The sequence below is a fragment of the Phyllostomus hastatus genome, unplaced genomic scaffold (assembly GCF_019186645.2).
Source record: "Phyllostomus hastatus isolate PE091 unplaced genomic scaffold, TTU_PhHast_1.1 phas_contig_210, whole genome shotgun sequence".
Lineage (NCBI taxonomy): Eukaryota > Metazoa > Chordata > Mammalia > Chiroptera > Phyllostomidae > Phyllostomus > Phyllostomus hastatus.
In genome coordinates this window covers 19,168,532-19,193,251 of record NW_025333737.1, presented here as the reverse complement: position 1 = coordinate 19,193,251, position 24,720 = coordinate 19,168,532, and the positions used below count along the sequence as shown (strand labels likewise).

Below are 24,720 nucleotides of genomic sequence, written 5' to 3'. Positions count from 1 at the left end.
TCATGTGCGGATATAGCATCTCTGGTTCCTCTGATTTCCACAGAAACTATTAACTCTATTGGAATTTTTCTATTTAGACAGTAATGATGCATGTTTATAAAAGTGGGCAAATGGTATGAAACAAGAAAAGGTAGAATTTGGATGGAAACCACCTACTAGAGACCAGGTAAAATCTGATAAATAAAATTTATATAAATATGCAGCCCCTGGCATTACATTCATGGATTCTTGCTGAAACAGACCAAAAATCTAGAAAATTATTCCACAGATAAGCTAGCTACAACCTACCTGCCAAATGAAGCTAGAAAAAAAGAAGCGGCGCTGTGCCCAGCGGCTGCCCTGTCTACGAACGGGGCAGCCTGGCAACGCCCAGTGACTGCTCAGGAAATGGAATAAAGGAGAACTAATTAAACCACCAAGTCCCTGATGAGTTGTATTGTCAGACTTACTAGGAGCAGTTGAAACTCTGTCCAGGTTTCAACAGGGGAAGCTATTGTTATTTGCTTATCTCCTGCATTAACGTTTGGTTTGGGGCATTTGTGTGTGTTAATAGTAAGCAAAGGCACACCTTTGTGGAAAACCAGTTTCTTTGCCGGAGGATTCCGTTTTGGTGCACTCCAGTTACCAAGAGAACTGAAAACTGCCTTTTATCAGAGTGTACTCTCTCTGCTCTTTTCCACTGTCCCAGCACTGTAAACAATACCTGCCCATCTGCAAGGACGTGAAATGTTGACATGCTTCAGCAGGGACGTCTATTTTATGTGATTTGTTCATCATTGTCACAGGAGCCATGTTTTAACATAATTATGGAAGAGCATCTTTCTTCCATCAACACACACACATACACACACACACACACCCGGAAATCCTTCTCAGTAAAAATTCGAATATGTTAAGCAGATAGGTTTATTAAAAATAATGTTGATATAGTCCTGGAGCACATTGATTCCAAGAGGGTGTTTGCAGCAGATTTCATTATAATTACTTAACAGCTAAATAATTTTGTTTTTTGACTTACAAAGTTACTAAATAATAAAGGGGGAAGGAAAGAGTAGGGCTAATCCAATAGAGACGGAAGCTGGTATCCATCTTCTCTAAGCACTTGGGTGGTCAGCAGCCTTAGGCAGAGCTTGTCTCTAGAGGGTTAACCAGGACCCAAGGTGATTTTTGCACTGAGCTCCTCCTGCACCTGTCGTGATGCCAGAAGGCATGGGATTCAAAATGGAGCATAACCAAACAGTTCATTAAACTGTTCAAATTATTAAAAAGTAAAAGCCAGTTAAAGATTTTCATAAACACTATTCCAAAATGTTAGTTTTAAAAATGTTACTAGCAGTGAACGCATTCCCCTTATGTTTCCCCCTCCTCCATACCCATTAAAATAAACAAACACCCAGTGTAAAAAACACTTCAGGGAGAACCGAAAGTCAACCATTTGAAAAGAAAGGTGAAGAGGGGAGCAAACGGTGTGTAGCAGATGCTGGTCCTGCCCAAGGGGCTGCTGATGCAGACTTTGGTGGCACTAAATCCCCCAGTAAGGCATCAGGTGTCGGGACTCTTTCTCATAAACGTCTGGAACTATGCCGTAAGGTGTCTGTACCATTTTAACCGTGGACTTCCCGAAGAGCTGGCGCTCGTAGTCTATCAGCTGCCTCCAAAAGCCTACGTTGGGCCTGATGACAGGCCTCCGGGCTTTCACCCAGTTGTACGCCTCCAGCAGGCACACACTGTGGAATTTCATCAGGTAAGCAATGCAGAGGGTGGCCGAGCGGCTCACCCCTGCCGCACAGTGCACCAGGGTGGCCCCATGCTTCCTGCTCACACTGTGGATCTTGTCAGCCACGGTGTCAAAGTACAGTCCAATGGGGGCATGAGGCATGTCAGCCAGAGGCACTTTAACATATTCAAATTGGGGCCAGTTGAAATTGGGGATCTCAATGGTAGCATTAACAATGCAAGTGATGCCACGAGCCTGGAGGAGATGCCGGTTGGAGGCCACACTGCCTCTGCCCAGGAAGAGAGAGGAGGTGATTTGAGCAATGCCTCCTATGTCTCCCTCAGAAATCATCCGAGGGGCCATGAGAGTCCGCGGCAGTGTGCTGTGACCTCTGGAGCCCATGAAGACGCCAACAATCACGCTTGCGTCATTGGAAGCAAGACCAGAGTGTTTTGTTTTCCTCCACCAGGGAATCCGAAATTATGATCTCCTTCCTGCAAAATACAGGTTATCTGTCAGTACTTCATATGCTATTGAGTCACCACAGCCTTCTGCAAATACTGTGCAATGGGCAGGTAAAGAGATAAGAAATCATTATTTTCTATAATAGAGTATGTTCTTTCAAGGATGTAGACAAATCATCTATGGATTATCAGTTAGAAAAAATAGCCTCAGACACCAATATGTAAAATCAACGTGAAACTCAGCCATCTGGGCCTCAGCCAGCTCGCTCAGTTGGTTAGAGTGTTACCCTGATACGCCTAGGCTGTGGATTCAATGCCTGGTCAGGGAACTACATGAACCAACCAATGAATAAGTGGAACAAATTGATGCCTCTCTCTTTCCCTCCCTCTCTAAAATCAATTGAAAAAAATAAAAATACTTAGCACTCTGTTTCTGTTTAAAAAAGGGCACTTGCTTGCCTTCCTCTTTCTGTCTGGGAGCCTGTGGAGGCCTGCTGGGAACAGGACTTCTGTAAGGACAAGTATGTCTGCAAGGCTGTGGTCCAAGGCCATTTTTGCTGGCTATAAGCGGGGTCTGTGGAACCAGAGGGAGCACACAGCTCATCTTAAAACCGAAGGTGTTGATGCTCGAGATGAAAGTGAATTCTGTCTAGGTGAGAGATGTGCTTATGTGTACAAAGCAAAGCACAACCCAGTGACTCCTGGGGGCAAATGGAACAAAGCCAGAGTCACCTGGGGAAAGAGAACTCATGCTCATGGAAACAGTGGATGGCTCATGCTGAGTCCCAAAGCAACCTTCCTGCTGAGGCCACTGGACACAGAATCCGTGTAATGCTGTGCCCCTCAGGGATTTAAGCTTATTGAAATGTAAATAAATAAAATGGGGAAATAAATTTAAGAAGCATTAGATGGAAATAGTCATCCTATTTTAGGAAATGTAAAAGAAATATGCCCAGCTAGTTCCTGTACAACAACCTTGCAGGGTCTTGCTCTTATTGAACAGAGTGGTGTTCCTTAGTAATTTGGAAGAAATCAGAAATTCTGGCCCTGGCTGGTGTGGCTCAGTGGGTTGAGTGCCAGCCTGCGGACCAAAGGTCTCTGGTTTAATTCCCAGTCAAGGCACATGCGTAAGTTGCGAGCCAGATTCGCCAGGAGGAGGCGCAGGAGAGGCAACTACACATTGATGTTTTCCTTTCTTCCTCCCTTTCCCTCTCTCTAAAAAATAAAATCTTTTTTAAAAATAAAAAATTCTGATCCCTCCCACTGCCATGTTCTCTCATACACTGTTGCCTACTTCCATGCCTAATTCTAGACATAGAGATCTTGCAAAACCACACTGGGTAATGTAGTCAATGAACTGCCTTTATAAACTGAAAAGATACGGAATTGGATCAGTTACAGAAAAGCCAGGACATAGGGCCACTTTAGCCCTTTATTACTTTAAAAAACAGCTCTTCCTATCATATTTGTGACATGTGAACACTTTGGAAATTCAACTAAAATGTGAGTAACTTGTGCTGTGGCATTTCCATGGAAATACTCCTGGGCAATTTGAAGGCCATGGTCTCAAAAATTCTTTTGTCTAAGTTAATGACCATTTTAGCCAACTTGACCCTGGGTTTGATTAAATAACTTCACCTTCCTCAGCCCATTCTAAGCTCCAAGATGAATCCAGATGTGTGCATATTAATAACAACAGAAAACAAAATGATTGGTTTCCTGAGATTTTAGACATCAATCCCTCCCCTGCAAATTCGCACTGCTTTACAGTCTGTGTCCCCTGGGAAGTGTGCTTATTGCCACCCAGGTGACGTTGTGATGCCTGAAGGGACTTCAGTGAGACGACATCCCTACTCTGCAGACACAGTTACTGCTGGGGCTACTCACTTGGGAGGGGTCAGGGTTTGCTGGAGCCCTGGGTCTGGATCTGCAAAGTCCTGAGCGAGTGCTGATCGCCGTGGGTGTAAGTCAGACCTGCAGAAACACAAGGAAGGAAGCATGTGGCCAATCGAGAAGTTCAAAAGATTCCTGCTGGGTTTTCACTAACTGGGTTTGACTGGAATATACCTGAGAAGAAGAAAGCATGTTAGCTGTATCTAGATGTGCCTTTAAAGAATGAGGCAGTCAGAAATACCAACCTAAGTATCAGCTTTCATTAATGACACATAGCCTGTGGTGTGATAAATATAAATACGGTTTTGGCCATAACAGACAAATTCTGAAATGCCAGAGATTCAGAAACCACAACATATCGAGGAATGTAAAACACTGTTCACAGGCCAGCAAGAGATGCAGACAGGACAGACGTCTCTTCCATGCGCCCTCGGTCAGCCCAGCAGTGGGGACTGTCGTGTGCCAGACGCCACAACTCGGCCCGACACAGGGAGATCACTTCATGAAGAGCCGCGCCGCAGGGGCAGCCGCAGCCACCAACGCCCACTACGGGAAGTGGTGTCGAGGGGGCAATCTGGAATTTCATTTTTCCCCCTTCCACGGTGGCCCTTGTTTCTTCATCTGTGTAACGATATCATGCTCACCTGTGAGTGTCATTAAAAGTATGTTCCTCTCCCACCTGTCCCTCTGCCTTCCCCAGGGACCATCAGACTTAAATTTTAATTATTTTGTACAGCTCTCTTGAGGCATTACTGATATATCACTTCACCAAGCATACAGCTTGATGAGTTTTGACATGTGTATAGTCTTGAGACACCCTGACCTCAGATTAATATATCCATCACCCCCCAGAATTTCCTCATGCTCCTTTATAATTCATCCCTACCTCCCCCTCTAGCCCTATTCCCTAGCAAACACTGATCTGTTTTCTGTTACTATAATTTGCATTTTCTAGATTTTTATATAATGAAATCATATGACATAGGGTAGTGTTTGGGGGGATAGTCTGACTTTCAATCACTGTAATTATTTTGACATCCATCCATGTTGTTGAAGATATCAACAGTTCATTCCTTCTCATTGCTGAGCAGTATCCCATCCTACAGGTAGGCCTACCACAGTTTACTCCCCTACTGGAGGAAACGGAGTTCCCTTCAGGCTGTCCCAAGTGAAGTTGATGCAAACATTCATTTGTGTGGACATATGCTTTCCTTTCTCTTATTTTAAATACCTAGGAGTGGAAGGGCACATGACATGGGCATATTTAACATTTTAAAGTACAGTCAAACCTCGGTTCTCGAACAATTTGGTTCTCGACCAAGTTCATGGGAAAATGTCTCGGCTGTCTAACAAACTTTGGGTCTCGATTCTCCACCTGACAATGCTTTCATGCTCATGCCTCCGTGATCACTCACACTTCTCTCAGGAGACCGAGGAGGTTCAGTTTTCAAACAAATCACTTCTCCAAGTTTTCCAGAATGAATGAAGTTCAAGAACTGAGGTTCCACTGTAGTTTTCTTCAAAAAACTTCAACAGCCATAGCGTGCAGCCCATGGGGCAGGCTTATAATCAGACACACATGTAAGGGCCCACTGCAGTCCTCTCCTGAGACCACAGAGGGCAAGCACTGCGTTCACCAGCCTCCGCTGCACTCCCGAGCGCTGGTGTTTCCTGGAGAGGAGCTTCTGTGGGTACTGACCAGGGTGTGCCCCCCGACTGCCGAGCTCTGATGCACAGCAGGACTTGGGTTCCTGAGACCCATGGGACTAGCAAACAGAATCCGTGGCCAGCTTTACTCCCATAGCACCGCACAGACAGACCCCGCCTTTCTGTGAAAGAGGCCTCTGTGCGCGTCCTGGAGCTCTGACCTGAGGGGCTGGCTGCAGCTCCGGCACACATCTAGGCCAGCTTGAGTGGCCAGCGGGACTCATGTTTGTGGTCCCACAAGACTGTACATATTTACATACTTCTTTCCCTCAATTACAGTTGACATACAGTTTTGTATTTCAGGTGTAGCACAGTGATTGGGAGCTTATATAACTTACGAAGTGATCAACCTATGAAGTCCAGTACCCATCTGACATCTCACACAGTTACTACAATATTACTGACTGTATTCCCTGTGCTGTACTTGACATCTGGTGACTGGTTTTATAACTGGCAATTTGTACTTCTTAACCCAGCTTCACCTTATGTTCCGAACCTCTTCCCAACCCGTCTGGTGACCATCAGTTCAATCTATCTATGAGTTTGTTTCTGTTTTGATTGTTCATTTGTTTTTTTAGATTTCACATGTAAGTGAAATCATATGGTATTTTTCTTTCTCTGACTTATTTCACTTAGCATAATACCTTCTAGGTCCATCCAGGTTGTTGCAAATGGAAAGCTTTCTTCTTATAGCTTAATAATATTCCACTGTATATAGTTACATCTTCTTACACACTTAGGTTGCTTCCATATCTTGGCTGTTGTAAATAATATTGCAATGAACACAGGGGTGTATGTATCTTTTCAGATTAGAGTTTTAAATGTTGCCTGCTCAGTGCACCCTCTGGCTGTGTCACTTGGGGAGCTATCTGGGTGGTGCTCTTGTGTGCCCCAAAGCTGGCCACTGAGTGAGTGTGTTGGTTCTGGAGGCTCCTGGAGGCTCCTGGGAGGGACTCTGGTACAGGCCAAGGTCAGCTGCTGTTTGTGCAGGGGTTGTGGTGGGAGCTCAGAGTGATCTCTGGTTAGTTGCCACTAGTGCTGGGCTTAGGACCCTTTATGGACACCGAAGTGTGAGCTGAGGCCAACTACCTCTTGTGTTGGGTTTGGGCTTAGCTGAAGCTACCATTCCAGGTCAGCCCTGGCCACAGCTTATGCGAGGCTTGGTGCCACCTAATGGGAGTTACAGTGCAAGCTGAGATCAGTTGCTGTTTGTGCCAGGCTTAGAACCACTTACCAAGACGTACAGGGAATGCTGAGGCCAGCCACTGCTTGTCTGAGAGACTTTAGGGAAGTTCAAAGTGCAAGTCAAGGCAGGCCACTCGTGTAGAAAAGCTGCTGGAAGTGGCTCCGGCCAGGCACATGAGTTGGGTGGAGTGGGGTCTCAGAGAATCACCAGGATTGGGCAAACTGTGTTGGCCAGGTTAAGGGAGGGCTCAGATTGGCACCTCTCTGCACTGGACAGCTATATGGGGGACAGCACCTGACAGGGCTTCCATCCCCGGAGAAACCTACTCTGCCCCCTGCCCCTCCAGCCCCTGCCCTGAAGTCAGTCTATTCCGTTCCTCCCTATACGTCCCTGGTGCTCTCTGAGCTGCCTCTTCCACACTGGAGCTCAGAGCAGATGAGTCTGTGAGCAAGTGACCTCTGCACAGCCCTCAAAAAGAAAGCCTGGGACTCCAGAAGCCCTGCGTCTCGCTCATATAGTTGTGCAATCCCTGCTGGTTGGCACAACTATATATTATATATACACATACATATACACAGTGGAATATTATTTAGCCATGAAAAAGGAAACCTTGACATTTGCAACAGAGATTGATTTTGAAGGCATTGTGCTAAGTGAAATAAGTCAGAAAGACAAACACAGTATGGTATCAGTTATATGTAAAATCTAAAAACAACAACAAAAACAACCCAAGCTCATAGATACAGAGAACGGCTTAGTGGTTGCTGGAGGAGAGGCTAAATGAGTGAAGGACATTAAGAGACACAAACTTTCAGATAGAAACTTATACAAAGTAAGTTATAGGGATGTAACCTATACATGGTGGCTATAGTTAGTACTGTACTGTATGTGTTTGAAAGTTTCTAAGAGTAAATCTTAAAGTTCTAACAAGAAAAATATATAACTATGCATGGTGACACATGTATCGTGGTGATCATTTTGCAATATATTTGCAAGTATCAAATCATCATGTTGTACACCTGAAACTAGTACATTACATGCCAACTTATACCTCAAAAAAACACAAACAAAACCCTAGAAAATAAAAATAGTCACAGCTTTATAATGCAGTGATTCTCAAACCTGAGTGTGCATCAGGACCACTGGAGGGCCCCCGCCCCGTTTCTGACTCAGCAGTTCCGGAATGGAGCTGCAGATCTGCCACTGCCCACGTGATGCTGCTGCTGCTGCTGCTGGTCAGAGGACACACTCCGAGTTCACCACGGAGGTGGGTGCTGCGGGGCGCCACCCAGAGCCCCCTTCAAAACCGAGGCTCTCGGGGCACTGGTGCTGAGAGATCCCAAGTCCTTCCCAGAAGCCGCCCTTGTCCAGAGGGAGCCTCCTCACCCAAAGTTACACCCCTCCTTGGGGGCCCACACCTGACGACTTATGATACCAGGGTACGCTGAGAAGTACAGAGACGCAATCGTATCAGAAGGAGGGACGAGGAGCTGGTTGCATAAGGTGTGCGGATGTGGGTGTTAGATGGAAATGGGCACGGACAGAACTGCTGCCGGGGAACGTCCTGTCCTGCAGCTGAGCACTGTGACTTGCCACTCCCAAGTCTTTCCCTGGCAGAATCCTGGGATTTAAAAAGCAAAGTCACATGTACTAAACACAACATTAGGCTCTCAAACTGCGGGTGATAACTCCCTCCTCGATGTGGAAAATCTGGAAGATGCTAATCAAATTTCTAACCAGGTTATCTAGTTACTGCCTAATTAAGAGGGACTCAGTCTTGTTGTCGCCCAACTAATCACTGTTTAGGAGGCCACCTGCCCTCCTGAGGCAGGGGCCCCAGGCTCACTGGTCTTTTCAGCAGAGAAGTCTTCACCAAGGGCCAAAGTAAGCAATGGGTGGGCCAGAAGCCTAGTATTCTGTTCACACTCCTTGTTGGGCAGCGATAGGGCGCTGGGTGCTACGGGGAGAAGAAAACAGACTGGGAGTCCTCAGGGCGGAATCCAAGCGAGACAGACGTGATGCTCGCTCCCTGCTGCTGCTCGTCAGTCTCGTGCCAACAAACCTGCTTAAAATGCCACTGCTGGCTCCAAGGCTTAGGAAAGCTTCTGCCCGAGAGCACAGACACCAGATCCTCACTCCCCTAATACTCCGGCCTCTTCTACCGATCAGAAAATACGAGACCTGGCAGAAAGGGTGAGATGACCTCAACCCGCAGCGCACAGCACCTGACGGAGAAAAGAGGGGTGCTTCCCGGGCTCCCAGCTCAAGCCCGCACGCTGCTTCACACCGCTTCTCCGTGTGACTGCGGGGGCGGCCGTCCTCATCTCCCGCCGCCCAGCACTCTGACACCTCCGCCCAGTGCCCTCAACGCCTGAAGGGGGTCTTGGATCTGCCTAAGAACATGTTTAAATGTCACTTACAGCCCAGATCACTGGTCCAGTCTCTCCTACTGCCCAGAATACGGAAGGAGATACCGCCACACAGCTCGGGACACAGAAAGCCCTCCTGACAGCAGAGGGATCTCAGCAAGAAGAGGGCCCTGAGCAGAGTAGGCACAATAAGAAGCCTCAGTTTGCTCAGTTCTAAGATTAGCAGATTCTTCATAGAGAATAAAAGAAAACATGGGTATGATACCACAGGTGTGTCAAAATCAACTCAGTCAATGAACCCTGGAAGACAGAGCAATGGCATCTGTTAGGAGGGTAAGAGACTGGCCCACACCCGAGGGGTCTGAGACTGTGAGGTGCTGTGAGTGACACACACTCCCACAGCAGCACACAGTCTCCTCTGGGACACCGTGACCAGAGGGAAAGCCAAGGGACGTCCCCAGGACGTCCCCGTTGCTGTCCGTGGTGTTCAACTCAGCCCTCCCACGTCGCTCTGACAGCTGCATTTACTTCCTCAGGGAAAGAATGCTTTTTTCCGGCCAGGGGAAGGGGTGGGGCAGGGCGACAGACAAAAAGGAGCTGTCCTAAGCCAACCCCAGAGAGGTGTTTCTTTTACAAGTTATAAGCAATGTCTCATCAGAGATGAAGCTGCTTTCTTTGAATAATAAGCATCACAGCACTAAGTGCTAAACGAAATGAAGAATTAATGTCTGCCCATTGGGCCTGTGATCTCCATAATGCGTAAGCTATTAACAACTGGCTGCTCCCTGCACTGGAGCTCCCGGCATGTGGCCACCAGCCTCACAGCAGCACTGGCGTCCATACCCAGAACAGACGCGGAATCGCTGCCAGGAGTCACAGTCCACAGGGTCCGGCAGAAGTAAGGCCTGCTCGAGTGTGGTTGGCAGGGTAATAATATGGGTGCAATGATTCAGAGCTTTAATTTGAACATTTTACCTAAAATGCCACATGGAGTGCTTAGGTGTGATATCATGCTACAGAATTACACGCTTATGATTTTGTAATTAAAAAAGGGGCGTTGTTTGTGCTGGACCCTGATGTGGAGCATCCATCCCAGTGCCACAGAGGCTGCTTCCCATTGTTAAAAACCACGACAGCCACCAGAACCAGCAGGTGAAGAACTGAAATCTCCCCACTGCTTTTTCACCCTAAGCTGAAGAAGCAGAAATGGCCACAGTGGTGCTGGAGGTGACTGTATAAACTGATCTGGCTAGAGTGTTTTTAGGTTTAGGAATTTCAGAGGGTCCCAGTAGACACTGGAGGCCTACACTGTTTATTTTTCATACTTGAAAAGCCTATATAATCACATTTTCTCCATAAAAGTAAATGTTTATCTAGTTTTTTGAAAACCTTAAAGTCACCATTTTTAACACAGAAGCCTTTTAGCCTACACTGTCATAAATAAATATTAGTTTCCTCATTATTTTCATTATTATATCAGAAATGTATTCTGGGAAAAAAGTTAATGTAATCTTACAAATAAAAATCACAGTGTGGCAATCTTTCATGAAGGGAAAAATGCTTTCTGATAGAACATTAAAAATAAAACTCAAATGTTGAGTTACTATATTGGTTACGGGACAGCTGAGCCACACAGGCCCAGGCAGGAAGGTGCATTTTTAAAAATTTTTTACTGAATTTATTGGGATGACATTGGTTAATAAAATTATATAGGTTTCAGGTATACAACTATAATATATCATCTGTGTGTTGTATTATGTGTTCACCTTCCAAAGTCAAGTTTCCTTCTGTCACCATTTATCCCCCTTTACCTCCTTCGACCCCCCCCCCCCCAGCCCCTTTCCCTCTGGTCACCACCACAGTGTTGTCTGTGTCTGTGAGGGTTTCAATTCTTTCCTTCTGCTCAAGGCCAAAGTTCACCTTTTTTCTCCAAGCTCCCCAAACCCCCTCAACTCTGACAGCTGTCAGTCTGTTTTCTTATCTGAATCTATTTCTATTCTGCTTATTTTATTCATTAGATTCCACATTTAAGTAAAATCATATGGTATTTGTCTTTCTCTTACTTATTTCACTTATCATTAATACTCCAGGGCCATCCATGTTGTCGCAAAAAGTAAGATTTCCTTCTTTTTACAGCACAGTAGTGCACCGACAAGTAAATGTACCATAGCTTTTTTATCTGCTTACCAAGACTTGGGCTGCTTCCAAATCTTGGCTAATGTAAATAATGCTGCAGTGAACACAGGAGTGCATATATTCTTTTGAAGTAGTGTTTCGGTTTTCTTCAGATATATTCCCAGGAGTGGAATTGGGTCATAAGGCAGTTCCATTTTTAATTTTTTTGGGAAATGCTATACTGCTCTCCATTTTTAATGTTTTTAGGAAATGCTATACTGCACCAATCTGCATTTCCACCAAGAGTGCACAAGGGTTCCCTTTTCTCCACATCCTCACCAGCACTTGATGTTGACTTATTTTTTTTAATATATTTTATTATGTTATTACAGTTGTCCCATCTTCCCCCCCTTTATTCCCCTCCACCCTGCACACCGCCTCCCACCCACATTCCCCCCCTTTTAGTTCATGTCCATGGGTCATACATATAAGTTCTTTGACTTCTACATTTCCCATACTATTCTTAACCTCCCTCTGTCTATCTTCTACCTACCATCTATGCTACTTATTCTCTGTACCTTTTCCCCATCTCTCCTCCTCCCACTCCCCTGTTGCTAATCCTCCATGTAATCTCCATTTTTCTGATTCTGTTCCTGTTCTAGTTGTTTGCTTAGTTTGCTTTTGTTTTAGGTTTGGTTGTTAGTAACTGTTCATTTGTTGTCATTTTATTGTTCATATTTCTTATCTTCTTTTTCTTAGATAAGTCCCTTTAACATTTCATAGACTAAAGGTTTGGTGATGATGAACTCCTTTAACTTGACCTTATCTGGGAAGCACTTTATCTGCCCTTCCATTCTAAATGATAGTTATGCTGGATAGAGTAATCTTGGATGTAGGTCCTTGCCTTTCATGACTTGGAATACTTCTTTCCAGCCCTTTCTTGCCTGCAAGGTTTCTTTTGAGAAATCAGCTGATAGCTTTATGGGAACTCCTTTGTAGGTAATTGTCTCCTTTTCTATTGCTGCTTCTAAGATTCTTTCCTTATTTTTAATCTTGGCTAATGTAATTATGATGTGCCTTGGTGTATTCCTCCTTGGGTCCAACTTCTTTGGGACTCTCTGAGCTTCCTGGACTTCCTGGAAGTCTATTTCCTTTGCCAGATTGGAGAAGTTCTCCTTCATTATGTTTCAAATAAGTTTTCAATTTTTTCCTCTTCCTCTTCTCCTTCTGGCACCCCTATGATTTGGAACGTTCGAACGTTTAAAGATGTCCTGGAGGTTCCTAAGCATCCTCATTTTTTTGAATTCTTGTTTCATTTTGTTCTGGTTGAATGTTTATTTCTTCCTTCTAGTGCAAACCGTTGATGTGAGTCCCGAATTCCTTCCCATCACTGTTGGTTCCCTGTACATTATCCCTTATTTCACTTAGCTAGCCTTCATTTTCTCCTCTAATTTGCGACCATACTCAACCAATTCTGTGAACATCCTGATTACCACTGTTTTGAACTCTGTATCTGATAGGTTGGCTCTCTCTTCATCACTTAGTTGTATTTTTTTCTGGAACTTTGATCTGTTCTTTCATTTGGGCCATTTTTGTCTCTGCACACCTCTTACGTAAGGGGGCGAGCCTTAGGTACTCGCCAGGGCAGGAAAACTCGTTGCTGTACATGGGCAAGGGGTCTGAGAGGGAGCAGTGCCACTTGCTCCCTTCTCTGCTGGCTTTCAGTCACTTCCCCTCCTACCCACAATCAAATTGGGCCCGTCTGGTGCTGATTCCCAGGTGGGCGGGTTTGTGTACGTTCTAGGACCCTGTGGGTCCCTCCAATGAACTCACCTGTGAGGCTGGGAGTTCCTTACACTGCCGCCTCAACCCCCACAGGTGTTTTCAATCAGAGGTTTGAGGCTTTATTCCCCCGCTGGAACCCCGGGACGTGTGGTCTGTCTCGCTCCCCAGTTTTCTCCTCCCGGCTTATCCGCACGCGAATGTGGGACCCCTGCTCTGCAATCCACCGCCTCGCTGAGTCCACCAGCTGCCACCTTGCCTGCCCCCGTCCTCCAGCTGCCACCTTGTTGTGAGTCCTCTCTGCCCGACTGCCTGTCTCTACCCCTCCCGCAGGTCTGAATGGATATCTCTTCTTTAACTCCTTGGTTGTCGGACTTCATACAGTCCGATTTTCTGTCAGTTCTGGTTTTTTGTTTTTTTTTTTAATTTGTTGTTGTCCTTTTGGTTGTGCAAGGAGGCACAGTGTGTCTACCTACGCCTCCATCTTCTGATGTGGATTTATTGACAGCAATTGTGACAAGTGTGAGATCATATCTCACTGTGGTTTTAACTTGCATTTCTCTGATGATGAGTGACGTTGAGCATCTTTTCATGTGTCTATTAGCCTTCTGTATGTCCTCTTGGAGAAGTGTCTGTTCAGGTCCTCTGCCCATTTTTTAACTGGATTGTGACAGTTTTCAGTGTTGAATTGTACAAGTTCTTTATAAACTTTGGATATTTACCCCTTATCTGATGTATCATTAGTGAATATGTTCTCCCATTCAGTGGGTTGTCTTCATTTTGTTGATGGTTTCCTCTGCCATGCAAAACTTTTTAGTTTGATGTAGTCTCACTTGTTTATTTTGTCCTTAGTTTCCCTTACCCAAGGAGATATAGCAAAAAAAAAAAAAGCTATGAGAAATGTCCAATACTTTACTGCCTATGTTTTCTTCTAGGATTTTTATGGTTTTAAGTCTTTGATACATGTTGAGTTTACTGTTGTGTGTGTAAGTTGGTCTAGTGTTTTTTGCTGTTGTTTTTTTGCTTGCACACATCTGTCCAATTTTCTCAACACAATTTATTGAATAGACTGCCTTTACTTGGGGAGGTGTCTTATAGATTACAATTATACTATCATGTTTTCTCACCTATCCATTTAAAACATGCTGCCATTCTTGCCTTTCAAGAGCCTCCTTATTTTTAGATTCCAGATGGAAAACACAAACTCTTTTCTGCTATAGTTACTACTCAGAAAGTGTGATCCAAGACCTAGTAGCATCAACCTGGAGGTTAGAAGAATGCAGCCTCTTAGGCCCCATCCCAGAGCTGCAGAATCAGATTCCACAGGTGATTGGTATACACATTAAAGTGTGAGAGGCGATGCTCTCATTAATCTGCCTCAGTCTGTCCCACTGTACTTGCAGAAGCAAACTCAAGCACCTGTTTTATTTAAACCACACAAGCATGCTCAGCCTCTCACAGATCACTATCATTTGCTGTCATGGTTCCCAGACAAGGAATCAGAGGTAAATGGAGGATACAAGCCTTTCCCAGACTACACAGAACACAGTAACCCCACTGGGACCAGAACCCCTTTCCATGAGTTGTCTGTCTGTTGATTAGTCAGTCATACAATCTGACCACAGCAGATCAAGTGACCTAAAGGCTACCAAAATGTGTACTTCATTGGGAAAGAATATAAAAATTGCAAAGAGAAAGACCTCAAGGAGTTATAAGGTCAGCCTGATTGTGCTTTAGCTATAATCTGAATATTAATCTAAAAACTCCGAAGTGGTATGAGATGGTCTTTGGTTATGAAAAATCTGATAAACCTAAACTAAGAAAATGCCTGCAAAATTCCAGAATCACACTTAAACTTGTTTGGTAATAAATGGAAGCCAGTGTGTGCCACAGCCTATATAAATGATACTTTAAAACTGTCAAGGAGCAAGTGCTAAAAACTAAATAGAATCATAGATTTCTGGTTAAGTGGTAAACTATAATTAATATAGGTCAGAACATCTAGATGCAGAGTACTTAAAAAATGTCAGGAATTTATACCCAAGGTAGGTAGGTATAAGTGTGCCTCAAAATTGCCAAAGTCACTACTGTCCTCTGAAAAGCAAGACCATGAAATCTCAGAAAATGCAGATTTTTTCATAAATAAGATCTCAGTCCTTCAAAGCTCATTATTACTTTAAGGAAGACAAAAAAGAATTTATAAATTAGAATAAAGTGCACAAGACTAAGAGTTCAACAGTGAGAAGCTGGTCATCACCTGATCACCTTATCCTTTAATTTCTCATTGGATGAATCAAAATCCCTAAAACTCAATCAGTGAGTCTCAACTTTCTCCCTACAAGAACTTCATTAGCATACCCCTGGCCAACTCAACATTTTTGGTGCTTTTATACCAAATTAACTTCATTCATAAAGTACTGATAATTTCCCATTTTTCTTTATTAATAAAAGGCATCTATAATTATTCAGTAGAGTTTCCGAGCAGAATAAGATAATCTGATAAGACTCTTGCATTAGCTGTAGGGAAGGAACCCTCATGAAGCTACATACCCTTTCCACGCTGAGGGACAGCAGGCCTATTGCATTTTGAGGGCAACTGAGTATGTCTGAGAACACTACAGCAAAGGGAAGAATCAACTAAACAAGAGATAGTACAGCCTACTACATACCTAGGCTAAATGATATAGCCTACTGCTCCTAGGCTACAATCCTATACAGCATGCTACCATACTGAGTATTGTAGGCAACTATAACACAATGGTGTTTATATAGCTAAACATACCTAAACATAGAAAAGGTAAAGCTATAGTATCAAAGATTTAAAAAATAGCCCTGGCTGGTGTAGCTCAGTGGCTTGAGTGCCAACCTGTGATCCAGAAGGTTGCTGGTTTGATTCCCAGTCAGGGAACATACCTGGGTTGTGCACCAGGTCCCCAGTTAGCAGCGTGCAAAAGGCAACCCATCAATGTATCTCTCACACATCGATGTTTCTCTCCCTCTCTTTCTCTCTCCCTCTCTCTAAAAATAAATAAAATCTTTTAAAAATAATATATTGTTTAAAAAGTTGCACTTGTTTAGGGCACTTACTGTGAAAATCTACACTACTGCAGACTTATAAATGCTATACACTTAGGCTACACTAAGCTTATTAAAATAGAGTTTTCTACAACAATAAATTTTTAGCTTACTGTAACTTTTTTATTTATAAACTTTGACTCTTTGTACTAACACTTAGCCTAAAACACAAATACATTGTACGGCTATACAAAAATATTATTTATTTATATCCTTATTCTGTAAGATTTTTCCTATTTTAAAATTTTACGTTTTTTACTTTTTAAACTTTTTTGTTAATACTTAACACACACACACACACGCATACACACTGGCCTACGGAGGGTCAGGATCACCAATTTCACTGTCTTCCACCTCCACATCTCAGCCCACGGGAAGGGCTTCAGGGAGAATGACATGCATGGAACTGTCGTCTCCCACGATAACAATGCCTTCTTCTGAAGTAACTCCTGAAGGACCCACCTGAGGCTCTTCTTGAGGACATGCCGCTCTTTTCAGTACTATGTCCATGGTGGTTTGATCATACATTTGCTTCTAAGCAGATAATGCCATGAACACTCCTCCCTATTAATAAAAACGCTTTGGTGTTGGGGAGCCCATGTTTTCAAACTCTTTCAGAACTTATTGAAGTCTGAAAAAGCTTTGGTTAAACAAAAGCTTTTGGTTAAATTTCTGAATTTTCTTAGGGGTTTCTCCTTTTCTTCTCCTGGATGTTCCTTTTCTCTCGCCTCATCTTCAGCTACGTATCCCTGTTCCAGTTCCAACAACTCGTTAGTCGATTCTTCAGGAACCACCCCTAAGGACTCCTCAATGTCATCCTCTTCCTCACCCAGGTTAAAGTGTTTGTCACCTCAGCCACAGCCTTGTTGATGTCTGTAGCCTCCTCATCCTTGATCCTTTGAAGTCACCAACAACCGAACCTCTTGAGTGTCTTCTTCCAGATGCCATTCACACACTCTTTGGTGACATCACCCCAAGCTCAAACAAGATTCTTGATGCAGCTACTGATGATGTAATTGTTCCAGAATTGCATCAGTGTTTCCCTCAGTGGCAACAATAGCCTGGGCAAAGTTCCTCCTCACACTGTAGACCTTAAAGGACTCCTTGTTCCACTGGTTGGATAAAGAGGTGGTGTCTAGAGGGGCAAACACCACTCTGACAGTGGGATGAAAATCACCAATAAAAGGAGGATGTAACTGTAAGGGGCCATTATCAACAATTAGCAAATACTTGAAAGGTATTGTTATTCTCAGACAGTGCTTCTCCATTTCCCTAGCACAGCACTTCTGGAGAGCACGCTGGAAGAGGAGCTGAGTCACCCACGATTTCTTCCTGCTCCCGCCATGCGCTGGCTGTGTGTGCTCACTGATAAGCCTGAAGGCCCCGACGACGTTCTCACTGTGCCAGGTCACAGAGGGTTTCAATTGTGGCCTAAAACACTGCCCCCAAGCAACACTGTTATCCTGTCTTGGAAACTGGCATTGACTGGGCCTTTTTATGGATGAAAGTCCTTTCAAGTATCTGTTTCCAGAACAGGAAGGTTTAAATTCATGACGAATATTTACTCTAGCAAGTAATTTTCCTCCACAATCAGCTTATCTAGAGTTTCCAAAAATTCTTCTGCTCTCTTCATATCAGCACTCATAGACTTCACCCCTCACTTTCATATTACCTAATTAATAATTCTTGAATTGTTTAAGCCACCCAAGGTTAGTAGTTAATTCAACATTTTCGTCGGGTTCAGCCTTTTCTTTCAATATTGGGGGGGAAAAAACAACCTCCTTTCTCTGGCAGTTACCACAAGGGTGCCGAAAGGAACGTGCTTCTGTGTCTGGTCTTCAGTCTAGGTCATCAGAAGTTGACCTACGTCTAACACAGGCCCTTGTAGTTCCATTGAAACCAGTTAGTTTCATTGCCTTCAAGGAAGCAGATCCTTTAAGGGCTTCCATCTCTTTGTTCCTGTTCTTCAAGGTGGTAGCTATGGTGGAAGGAGACATGCCTGACCGGAGAGCTATAACCATCACTGATGTCCAACCTTCACAGTCCTTAATCACTTTTAATTCTGCTTCCAGGTCAATCACCCAACGTAACCTCATACAGGCAAAATTAGCAGTGGATTTTGTATACTTAGGAACCACGATGAACAAAACAACACAAGATCAAATCAAGCACAAGAGAAAATAATGCAATCAAAAGACAAAATAAACATGAAACACGTGAGGGGGCTGCCAGCATAGCAGGGCACACTGTTTTATAGCAAACTCTTTGTTTACAAGTAGAAAAAGTACACTCTAAAATAACAATAAAAAGTACAGCATACTAGATACATAAATAAATAACAGTCATTTATTATCAAGTATTAGGTGCCACACATGACTGTATGAGCTATACGTTTATGACAAGCGGCACAAGTCTGTTTACACTGATGCATGAGTGGTGCATGGCACTGTGACTTCAGTTAGAGTGCCTATGACCTCACTAGTGGATAGGAATTTCTTAGCTCTATATAAACGCATGGGACCACCATCATAGAGTAAGCATGCGGTCCATCACTGACCAAAATGTCATGCGGCGCACGACTGTATTTAAGTAAAGTGAGTTGGAACGAAACCTACCAAATTCATAGGGATGGTTGTCTTGGTGGAGAATAGAGAGAATGGACTCAAGAAAGCATCAACTTTATAGTGCTTTTCTTTTTTTTAATAAAAGAGTGATAAAGTATAACCAATTTTGAATGGTAATAGTGTTGGTTAATTTGTTGTTCGTAATTTTCTAAGTTATTGCAGTTTCTAAAAGTAAAAATTATTTGGAACAGAAAAAAATTAACTACAACAAATGGCTATTGCCCTGGCTGGTGTGGCTTAGTGCATTGAGGGTCTGCCTACGAACCAAAGGGTCGCTGGTTCGATTCCCAGTCAGGGCACATACCTGGGTTGCAGGCCAAGTCCCCAACAGAGGGAATGAGAGAGGCAACCATACACTGATGTTTCTCTCCCTCTCCCCTTCCTCTTTCTCCTTCCCTTCCCCCCTCTAAAAACAAAATAAGAAGATTTTAAAAATAAAATAAAATTTAAAAATTAAAAAAAAAAGAATTTGAAAATCTCACATTCTTTGAGCTACTGTTCTTCCATCATCCCTCCAGCTAAGAAAAAGCATCTTTCTGAGGGTATTTTCTAAACCTACAGAATTGTAGAGCTTTCTGCTCTAAGGATAGAAACAGACTGTTAGCAGATACTAGGCACAGTAGATACTCAACAAATACCTGAATTTAATAATTTAATAACTGTCCTAACATGACCTCCCCACATCTCCATATCCTCTCTTTCTCTCATTTCCCTTCCCCCTCACATCCCTATCTTTAAATCTAGCTAGCAACACCAAACACAGGCAATGAAAGTTAACCAGGCAACTGTGTACTCAGAAAACAGAAATTCTCTATACCAAAAGAGGTAGTTCTAAACTAGATCTTCTGTCTCATATTAAAGATTTAGAGAAAAGTACACTTTAAAGATTGTAAGAATCATTGATTCCAGTAGCAAAGAAACTATGGTTCCTTTGAAATTGCAAAGGAAAAACGAACCACGGTCTGTGCTTGGTACCTCTTAGGGATCTGCCCATGTACACAAGCATGTGAGTACCTGTTCTCAGGGGTGCTTTAACAAGAACTGGCCTGGGTTCCTACACACGTCACACACTAAAGCCAGCAATGCTGGCTTGCACATTCTGGGCTGGACACAAGTCAAGCTATCCACTAGCCCTAGAGATAGGATTCACCCAAAATCTTTAAAAGACTTGTAGGTACTGGTATTTTTATTTTTAATACTTCATTTTGCATATTTAAATTTCTCTATATATCTGTTTTGTAAAAAAAGATCAATGGAAAGGTTCTATTGGGTATTTGTCAACTAAACAGAGTGGAAAAACCATCTCCGTCCTTTGGGTGGTATGTTAGTCCAAACCATACAATTACACATACATATATGTAAATGTGATGATACATGAGGGACAGGGATCAGTCCACATAGGTGACTTGTACTCATTCGTTTCAGGAAATATCCAGACCCTGGCCAGGTAGCTCAGTTGGCTGGTGTCATCTTTGTTTTTCTTTTTTCCCCAAGATTTTATTAGTTTTCTTTTTTCCCCAAGATTTTATTAGTTTATTAGTTTTCTATAAAATAGAACTTAGATTTCTATTTTATAGAAAATAGGCATCAGCTAGTAAAGCTGGATACACACACACCTGCAACCCAGCACCAGACGAGAAACAACCCATATATCCATCAATGACGAAGAGATAACTTGTAGTATGTTCATACAAAAATGAACTACCGCATTTTTTCTGACTATAAGACGCACCCCCCCCATTTGGGAGGAGTAATGGTTGTTAATGCTGCTGTTAAGTTCTATTTACATTTACATTGGTGAAATATATTATTTGTTATTAAATATTTTACATTTTTTGCTTCAAATTTTTTTCCCTATTTTCCTCTAAAACAGGTGCATCTTATGGTCTGAAAAATACGGTAATTATAGTCACAGGTAACAACATGAATGAAACAACATAAAATATGTAATGCTAAAAGAATTTAAAAACAAAACTTAATGTGTGCATATGTATATATATCTGTATATGCATATATACACATATATTAAACTAATTCTAGTCACAGGAAACAACATGGATGAGTCTTAAAAAATGCTACAAAAATTTACACAAAAAATTATGTGTCTGTGTAGCTACACATAATTTTTTAATTACTCAATAATCAATATTAATCATAATCAATATTGCTACCACAATATTGATTTTAAAAAAGATTTGAAAGAATGCTATAGTTCACTGGGTTCCATATTTTCCTTACCCCTTCCAAGTCTAACTAGATCACAGAGTTAAGTTTGTGAAATAAAAGCTAAGCAATAACAACAAAAAGAATTCCTACTTTGATCCCATTTGCATGAAGGTAAAAAAAAATGGCGAGATGAAACTGCACTGCTCAGAGATCTATATTTAGGGTATAAATCAAAAGGGAGAAAAGGGAATGCTTTCCACAAATCGAGGCTGGTCGCCGGCTGGGTTACCGCGGTGGCGAGGGAAGCTGTCACTGGGAAAGTGGGATGAGGGCACTTCTTGACCTGCAAGGCGCTTAGATTGTGTTTTATGTAAAATAGTCAAGTTGTGCATTTACGTTTTATACCCTTTTCTGTGTGCTACGATTCAGAATTTTTAAAAAGGTTAAATAACTACAATGTTGATTTCCAGGGATTCGGAACCAGTACAATTCTAGCAAATCTTGGGAAAGAGCACTTCCTCTCTGAATGTCACTATGAGTCTGTCATAGGCCGGGGACCTTTCTGCCTTCTACCCCAGCAGTCACACAAGTGCCTTTGGCGTGGCAAAAGTCCTCAATAACTATCTAACAATTAAACCCACAAACTCTTGATGTGAATTTTGTTTTAACTCACCCATCTGAAATTACTGCTCTAAACTGTGCCCACATTAACACTTCTCCTTCTTTGTCTTCAGCCCAGTAAAGCTTTCATAAATAACTAAAGCTACCACCTTAAATGTTCGCTCTGTAAGTTTATACCCAGGCACTGTTGCTTTAGCGACTCTCCCTGCCTTCCATTCCCTTTATGCCTCCTTATAAGCAAAGAAAAGATGAATACACAGTAGCCCTAGACTTCCTTTTTTCTAAAGGTAAAGTTTCATCTGCAACTGAGAGGAATGCCCAGGATCTCAATGATTTAACTGCTTTGAAGTTGGTTAAGAAGAGGTTGTTTGCCATTGTCCAGGGAAAGACTACCAAGTGATTAAAATTAACAAAACTTCACAACCAAATTGTAATTAAAATGCATGCTACCTGTTCTAGATAGAAATCAAATCTCTTTGAACAGACCAGTTAATTTTGCAATAATTCATTTTGATAAAAATACACTTTGTGCAAGGACATTCATGAAAATGCTTAGAAAAGTCTAAAATGATACACACAGATAAACCTACACACAGCAGGTGCTTTGGGAAAAGATGCTCCAAAGGCTTTAACCTTCTGTAAAGTTTTAATGTTTTACATAAAGGATGATTAAAAGTATTTCTTGTGATATTTAAGTATTTTAATCCACTTTGCCTTAAAATGAAGTTCCAATTACAAAAGAGTCCACCACACCCAGATACCTTCCTAAAGACCATCATTTAAAAATGCCAGTTTTTATGCTAAAGTTTTAAAGGATTTCCTGAAGTTATTCACCTGGCCAGTTTTTATGATATAAATATATACATTTATGACATTCTATGAAAGGATATTATAGAAATCATACCTGCATTCAACCACTATGAAAGATTTTGGATGAGAATGCAGCACAGACACGTTCGACACTGACGTTAAAACGATTTGGAATGAAGGAAACCATCTCCCCTTTTATGGGGGAGAGCCAAAAATATCAAGCAACTACCTCTCCTTCCCCAAGCGTCAGAAGATGAGTCAGAGCTGGAGGCAGGAATAGTGCCCATGTGTCAAGCCGCCTGTGCAGGGCTTCTTCCCACCTCCCGACTGCAACCCTCTTCCCTCACCCAGGATGGGGTCCCTGCCTCAGGCGCTCCCTGCCATGAGTTCTCAGGTGTCTCTGGCGAAGAGAGGAAGCTATTCATTTTGGGGGTGCCTCAGTCCCTGAGTTTTTAAAGCGAACTCAAGAATGGGGGCTTTTATGAGTCCACAACAAGTAACAATCACCAAATGCAGCTCAAGTCAGAAGCACACAACTTTGCAAAGGAAGCAGCACCTTTGTTCCCCTTGTTTTAAAGAGGAGGAAACACCCAGAACAGCTGTGACTTGTCCAGTATAACTTCACTTTGTGACAGAGTTCAGTCCCTAGCATGGAGTAGAAGGCTGGCCCCCTACTCTTTGATTTTTAACTGATTTGCACAACCTCTGGGAGGACGTTCCAGCGTTACACTAGTTCATGGCCTCATGAACTAGAAATTCCAGGAAACTCTGGGTTAAATCTCTTGGTCCATATTCCTTTAAAGTTAGTAAAGAATCGGGTCTTGGCTCTTTTCCTCCAATTTTGCATCTGTAAAGCGGGATGGTACGGCTCTCTACCTACCCCGCTCATAAAATTACAATGAACAGAAACTAGTTAATACCTGCTAAATGCCTTGAGGTTCTGCTGGATAAAAAGTACAAGGTTGTTTTTTGTTTTGTTTTTAATAAATCCCTACTCAGGAGAACTGCATTTGTAAGTCACTTCCCTCGCCTCTGGGATGCTCAGTTACCATAACACTGACTGGTACCATTGGCAACATCCACTAAATAAAATACTATTGTTATACAATCCACTTAAGGCAGCTACAGCACGCAATTCCCCTCACATACAAACAACTCAACTTCGCTCTGAAGCAAGGGTACTCAGAAAAAATAAGACACATTAGCACTGTGCACACCAATCTATCACCGCAGAGAAAAATACTCAAGTTGAATACTTGGCATTGCTGAAAGTCAAGTTGCTTCTATCAATGCACCAGAAACCTTTGGCAGATGCTAAAGGCCGCCGTTGGCTGCTGTGGCTCAGAGCGGGCGAATGCCGTCGACAGGGTGAGGAGGTAAAGGCCGTGGCGGGGCCGCAGAGCAGAGGGGTGGGGGGCGGGGGAAGCAGACAAGGATGCTAGTGCCAGAGCCCGAGGGTCGGTATAGGGTCCTCGGGGTGTCCGCCGAATAAGGAGAGCAGCAGGAGGTGCTCGCGGAGAGCCAGCGAGGCAGGGACTGTGTGATGAGGAGGGGGCGCCGCGGAGGGCCCCGGGCTTCTTCTCTCCCAGCCACCCAGAGGATGCGAGAACCCCTGGGAGCAGGTGGGGGCGCCGGCACAAAGTTTCCAAAGACGAAGGTCGCGCGGGGCCCTGGCCGCCTGGTACCACCAGCGCTCTGGAGCCGTATCGGTGCCAAGTATCATCCGCCTGCCCGTCGCCCTCCCCCTGGGCCGGAGGCCACTTACCGGTTCCACTGGGATCGCGGCTGACGATCTGTCCTCCAGCTCGGCTCCCGGCTTCTGCGGACTGGCCGCTCTGCTCACCCCTCCTTCTCACCTCCGCCCGCGCCCGGGGCGGGCCGTGCGCACGCTCCCTGCGCTCCACCGCCCTCACCCGGGGTGGAGGCGGGGCACTTTGGGCGGGGGCGGGGCTTCTGGAGGGGGAAGTGCGCCGCGGGGGAGAAGCCAGGGAGGGACGCAAGGAGCCGCGAGCGGTGCGCATGCGCAATGCGCCCTCCGTGGCCCAGCGGCTAGTCCCGGGCACGCCCCCAGTGTCTGCGACACCCGCTTCCCGTGCCCCCCACAGATCCTCTTTAGGGGTCCCCTGTTGTCTCACTTTCTGTCTCTCTCTCTTTCCCACTTCACCTTTTACAAGGCAGGTTTGGGACCCCG

General features: G+C 43.7%; 1 protein-coding gene and 1 pseudogene across 1 annotated transcript; one reads left to right on the top strand and one right to left on the bottom strand.

Moving 5' to 3' along the window:
- Positions 1 to 890: 890 nt before the first annotated feature.
- DUSP14 (dual specificity phosphatase 14) lies at positions 891 to 24,447 on the bottom strand. Its single transcript, XM_045836806.1, has 3 exons — positions 24,295 to 24,447; positions 4,069 to 4,155; positions 891 to 2,211 (listed from the first exon to the last, which is right to left on the bottom strand). Exon 3 carries the CDS (start codon positions 2,117 to 2,119, stop codon positions 1,523 to 1,525), a length of 597 nt encoding a protein of 198 aa, XP_045692762.1. The 5' UTR covers positions 2,120 to 2,211; positions 4,069 to 4,155; positions 24,295 to 24,447; the 3' UTR covers positions 891 to 1,522.
- Positions 2,705 to 3,036, top strand: LOC123817238 (annotated as a pseudogene).
- Positions 24,448 to 24,720: the final 273 nt, after the last annotated feature.